This window comes from Merops nubicus, unplaced genomic scaffold, assembly GCF_000691845.1.
Source record: "Merops nubicus isolate BGI_N331 unplaced genomic scaffold, ASM69184v1 scaffold37512, whole genome shotgun sequence".
Taxonomy (NCBI): Eukaryota; Metazoa; Chordata; class Aves; order Coraciiformes; family Meropidae; genus Merops; species Merops nubicus.
Genome location: NW_008593549.1, coordinates 5,659 through 11,438, shown reverse-complemented (window position 1 = coordinate 11,438; position 5,780 = coordinate 5,659). Strand labels below are relative to the sequence as shown.

At 52.9% G+C, this 5,780-nt stretch overlaps 1 protein-coding gene across 1 annotated transcript in view; it reads left to right on the top strand.

Moving 5' to 3' along the window:
* The window catches only part of LOC103768334 (sterol regulatory element-binding protein 2-like), a 17,840-nt gene that overhangs the window by 9,977 nt on the left and 2,083 nt on the right, over positions 1 to 5,780 (top strand). Inside the window, 6 exon segments of the mRNA XM_008935476.1 lie at positions 57 to 225; positions 747 to 867; positions 2,407 to 2,516; positions 3,760 to 3,892; positions 4,440 to 4,608; positions 5,697 to 5,759. Coding sequence (XP_008933724.1) covers positions 57 to 225; positions 747 to 867; positions 2,407 to 2,516; positions 3,760 to 3,892; positions 4,440 to 4,608; positions 5,697 to 5,759 — 765 coding nt within the window.

The following is a 5,780-nucleotide window of genomic DNA, read 5'->3' as shown; positions in this document are numbered from 1 at the left end:
GGTGTTGTCGCTTTCCCTGGATGCTGTTCTGAGTCTTAGCCTCTCCTTTTCCCCAGAGCTACTTCCTCAGCCAGGCTCAGAGCCTGTGCAGCTCAGAGAGGAGTGCCATCCCCGACTCGCTGCGTTGGCTCTGCCACCCCCTGGGACAGAAGTTCTTTGTGGAGAGGAGCTGGACAGTGAAGTCTGCCACGAAGGAAAGCCTGTACTGCACCCAGAGGAACCCTGGTGAGAGCTGCTGGTGTCCTGTCTCTCCACCCCGGGACAAAAGCTGGGGTCTTGTTTGAGAGCATGCTCTTGGTGGGCTGGAGGGGCCGTGGAGCTGGGAGATGTCTCCTCAGCTTGCAGGAGCTGCCTCTCTTCCCTTTGTACACTGTCATCCTGCTTGTGCCTCTATATGCTGGAACACAACCTGGATGTGGCCCTGAATGTCTGGGAGGGGTAACTTTGGGGTCGTTGAGGTTTATCCTCCACAGAGGAGTGTCACCACTGTTTTTCTGAGCGGCTGAAGGGCCAAGGGGATGTTTGGCCAAGGGCTGCAGGCTTATAAAGGGATTGAAGGGTTAAAAAGACACAGAAAACATAGTCCTTAAAAATATTTGTGTTAATTTTTGAAGACTTTCCCTCCACTGCCCTTACTCTTGCTCCTGTGTGTTGGTTGTCCTGGGAGGTGGCTGTCACCCTCCACGAGTGGAGCAGCTGCCATTGTCTACACGAGTGGGGCGGCTGCCATTGTTTCTCCTCTCTAGCTGATCCTATTGCCCAAGTTCATCAGGCCTTTTGTGAGAACCTGCTGGAGCGAGCTGTGGATGCCCTGGTGAAACCTCAGGCAAGGAAGGAAACAGCAGGCCAAGAGGAGGAGGAGCCCTGGTGAGTTCTGGCTGTGCTGAGGACTGCTGGCTGGAGCTGCAGGCTCCCAGGCAGAGCTCACCACCATTGACAGAGCACTCTGGGGCAAGCTGCAGAGTCAGATCTTGTTAAGGACTTGAAATGGTGACATAAGTCTGGCCACTACAGCTTGTTAGGAGAGCGAGCTCTGCCTCCTTTTATTGAAACCTGCAGTCAGAGGTGAACCTGGGTATGGTAAGGACTTCTGGTGTCAGCTGGCAGAGCACTGGCTGGTCCTGAACTGGATGGATGGTGCTTTCTCCACTGATAAGTTTCATGTTCAGAGCACTGAAATTAATGTGCACCTCCCATGTCTGTAGACAGAATGTATGTCCAAGGCTCTCAGTGTGAAGGTCTGGCATGTGGAGAGTGACCCCACTGGCCTGCCCCCTTATCCATGAATATTCTCCTAACTGAGGTGCCACATTGACCAGCAGTGAAAATCCCAAGTGAGGTGTGGCAAGAGAGGGAGAGATGGTGGCCAAAATTGTCATTGCCTTTAAGCTCTGTGACCAAATGAAAGGGGCTGATAGGTGGGAACTGGGGCAGCTCTTTGTACTCAACTGTGTCCAGGTTTTTCCTGGACTCCACAGGAGGTGGAGCTCCAGCCTCTGCCAGCAGTTCTGCTCTGTTTCCAGCTGATCTCCAGACCTGATTGTGCCAGGCAAATGCCACCTAAATATATGGGAAGCTCTGTAAGGATCCTGTCCCCCCAAAAAAGGGGTAAAATCCTCAGATGGGAAGGGAACACAGTTCCTCTACCTGTGTTTTGGAAAATATGGGATGCTTAGCTGCTTTTTTTCAATCTCATGTCTGCTTTCTAGCATCGTTGCAGAAAATGAACAGCAGCTCTGATTGCTTGCACAATGCAAATGGTTGTGATCAGAAGCTGCTGTTGATGGGGGAAGAAGGTGGCAGGATTTGTGTGAGTGAGGTGGATTGTCAGTGTACTTGGAGTCCTGGCACCTCGTGGGAAGGACTAGCAATCCAGCAAGCCTTTCTGGACCCCTCTAGGGGCAGGAGGTCAAGATCTTCCTCTCTAGCACGTGCCAGGAAATTAGATCATTGCTCTTCATGCCACTTTCTCTGACTGACACATCATCACCTGCATTCATCCATATTTGCATATATGCAAATAGTCACTTGTGGAAGTGTTGCTCAGCCTCTTCTGAAGGCTGTGATTGCAAAGGAGCCTGTGATCACACTGCAGCCTCTGTCATGTCGAGCATCTCTGTGGCTGCTGGGAGGCTCCTGGTGTTCACTCCAGCTCTGCACTGGTCTCCTTGCACAGGGAGAGGTGAGGCTGCTCCTCCCTGAGCACCCAGCTGTGTGCTCCCACCCTTGGGGCACTCTCAGCAATGTTGTGTTACTTGTAGAGCCTGAACTTTCTGCTGGCTTGGCAATTTAAACAATTTAAAACATGGTTTTAAAAATGCCTTTTGACTGATACCAAAGTCCTGAAGGTGTTGCTTTATTTCTGCTTGGTTACATAGTGAAGATCTGCCTTTCTTCTTGTTCCAGTGAGTTCTCCAGTGCCATGGAGTACCTGAAATTGCTCAACTCTTTCTTGGACTCCATGGGAAGTGGAGCCCCACCTTTTGCCAGCAATTCTGTCCTGAAGTCCTCCCTGGGTAAGTGGCAGAACCGAAGCTCTCTCAGCCACAGGAACTCCTGCTGTTCTGTGTCCCCTCTCTCCCCACCACCTCCCAAAATCCAGGCAAGGAGAAATGCAGTCCTTGGATTGACTGGCTTGCTGAGCAGCCCCATGTCACGCTGTGGTACAGTGGCTCAGACTGGAAGAGGGGGGTTGGGAAGGCTCCTAGACCAGACTGTGTGTTGTAATGCTGTGTTTGCATTGCCAGGCACACTCAGAGCTCAACCCTGTGCCCTCACAGGAGGGCTTGGTCCTGGAAATGCAGAGTAAGAGGAAGGGTGTAGCATATAAACAAGCACAGCAGTGTTGCAGTTGAGGGACAGGAAGGTTTTTTTCCACTTAATTACCTTTTGGACCAAACACAGTCAACCTCACTTTCACAGCAACTGTCATGTTGTCATGTCAGTCTCCAGAGACCTGCAGCCTCTGCTGTAGGCAAGATTTGGGCATGTATTAAGAGGTGCTTGGTTTGGTCCCTTGATGAATGTTTAGTGGGACAATGAGAGCTGTAAAATCCCTCTGAGCCGTGCACTCAGCTGGGCTTGGCTGGTAGCAGGCTGCTGGAGTGTTCCTCTTGCTTGGTGTTGGTACAAACAGCACCTGGCAGCTCTGGATGCTGCTGGAGCATGAGACACAGAATAACCATGCTGTACCTAAAATGTACAGAGCAAACAGAAGGAAAACTAGGTATTTTGGGGTCTAGGGATTATCCTTTGGTATGAAGGGAAGTCTATGTTTGGGTCAATACTGTCATGGAACTTAAAAGCCAGTCAGAGTAGCAGAGTGCAGGTCCTTTAGCCTTAGGTGGGCTTTGGGAAGTTTGAGGGGATGTTAAATAATGGAGGAAATTATACAGGGAACCCAATTTACTGGTTTGATGGTAATTAGTGCCAAAGCATGGGGTTGTTATTTGGGGTGGTGAGCGAAGATCCTCGCCAGGAAAGAAGCCAACAGATTTCTAGGCAAACAAACAGGGGTATGTTCTTATTGACAAGATACAAACTCAGCCAAACTGCAGTCAGGGCTGGGGGCTTTCCCTGCTGCCAGGTTCCTCTGCACTCCTGCAGCCTATCTCATCATCATTCCGAGGGGGGAAGTTGGGGCTCCTCGGCCTCCATCGGGGCAGAAGCCGCCGGCCGGGGGCAGGTGAGCTCTGCCCCCGTGCTGGGGCAGGGGGAGCTGGGTGTGCTGCCCAGGCTGCAGCTGCTGGTTGTCCCCAGGCCCCGACGTGGTGTGCAGGTGGTGGTCGGCAGCAGTGGCCACGGCAGTCAGCTGGCTGAGGGGCGACGACGCGGCGCTGAGGGCGCACTTCGCAGACGTGGAGAGGGTGCCCAAACCCCTGGAGCTGTCAGAGTACGTAGCCCTCACGTGGCCTTTCAACCCCCTGCTCCTCCTAAACAGGGGTGGCCCTTCCCCTGGTGCTGTCCCAAAGGACTGACCCCTGGCTGGGCTCTGGAGTCACACCCCCTTGTGCTTTGGGGTGCAGGCATGCTCAGCAGTTTGTGTGCAGGTCGTGGCTCGAAGGCTGGTTCTAGAACTGTGGGCTGGAAGTGCCAGCAGTGCTTCTTTAGAGAGATCTTTTGGCTCTCTTCTTATTGCACAGTCTCCTGCCTTCCAAAATCAAGACTCACACACTGCTGGAGAGGGTGGTGTCACCACCTCGGTTCATTTGCACCAAAGCATCTTTGCCAGTTTTGTTCCATTTCTCTGTGTTGGGGAGGAGCAACTCCAGTCCTTTTTTTTTTTTTTCTGTATATAAAAAAATAGATGGTATCCCTGGACTTGAAGATGGGAGGGTGAAAACTGGTGCTGGTTGCTGCTTGAGCTCAGCTCCTGGGGCTGCCCTGTGGCAGCATGATGTGGCACTGCTTGAACACAACACTCTTTTTTTCTCTTCCAGAAATGCCCTGGTGAAAGCCACCTTCTACCTGTGTAAAGCCATGCAGGCCTCGCTGTCTGGGAAGGCAGATGGGCAGCAGAGCTCTCTGGGGCACTGTGAGAGGGCCAGCAGTCACTTGTGGAACAGCCTCAACATGAGCAGCAGTGTCTCCAGCACTGTCCTCAACACTGTAAGCCCTGGGATAACGTGGTTTTTCTTGGCTGTCAGGTTGGTCTTGCTGCAGGTGTATCACTCCCCCGTTGTAGCTGCATTCTCCATTCATCCTGTGGCTCAAGGGAGTGGAGGGAAGGGTGTTGATGCCCTTCTGCCTCTGCTACGTGGAGGAGCAGAGCTGCAAGTACATTGTTTTCCCAGGCTGAGCCTCAGCTGAGCTCTTGCACCTCTCCTGACAGAGAGCATCTTTCAGATGCTTTGACCACATTGAATTTGGCCCATGGAAAGCATCCATCTGTGTCCTCCAGAGGAAGTTTCTGTTACCTCTAAAGCAGGACCTCATTAAGTCAACTCTGCTCTGTTTCAGGCAGCACTCAGGAGTGTTTGAACCCTCCTCTGCAGAGTGGGACTGTGCTGTGCTGTTCCTGAGTCTGTGTGGGGCTCATTTTTCTTCTTTCCAGGATTACCTAAAGCTGGAGCTTCCCTTCATGGCATATGGGACACAGCTCTGGGTCCTTCTGTGGCTCCTGGGTGGCAGCTGTAGTGCATTGTAGTTGCATTGCATGTTGTGGCAATGACTGTGCAATGTTTCTGCAGTGCAGTACAGAGGCACTCTCCACTTCAGCAGCACAGGTAGAGTCTCCTAAGAGGAACTAGGACAGCAAGCCATGCTAGGGATGGGGAAAAGGGATTTGGGCAGCAGGTGTGGGCGATGTCAAGCCTGTCTTTGTTTCCCCCTAGTTAGTGTCACCATTTGGGCAGGAAAGCCTTTGCAGAAGGCTGAAGCATTGCTGGTGCAATATCCCATGGCACATCTTATTTGGGATAGAGTCTGGGGCCAGCCTTGGCACTCCTGGAGGAGACATGTGCTCCCTGGGCACAGCCTGGCACTTCTTCGTCTCGGTGCGGGGCCCCAGAGGTGCCAGTTGGAGAGGGGAAAAAAAAAAGGCCAAGTCCTTCTGCCTTGGCTGCATTGTGGTGTGGCTCTGCTGGGAGGGCTGGGGAAGCCCCTCTGGGTGGGCAGCCGTGTAGCAAATGGCCTGTGACTGACCTGCCGGGTGGTGTTAACGAGCCTGTGTGCCTGGGCCCCCCGGGCTCTTGCAGATGATCCAGCTGCTGGCCTGTGACTTGCTGCTCTCTCTCCGCACCAGCCTGTGGCAGAAGCAGGCGGAAGGCACGGACGGCCCA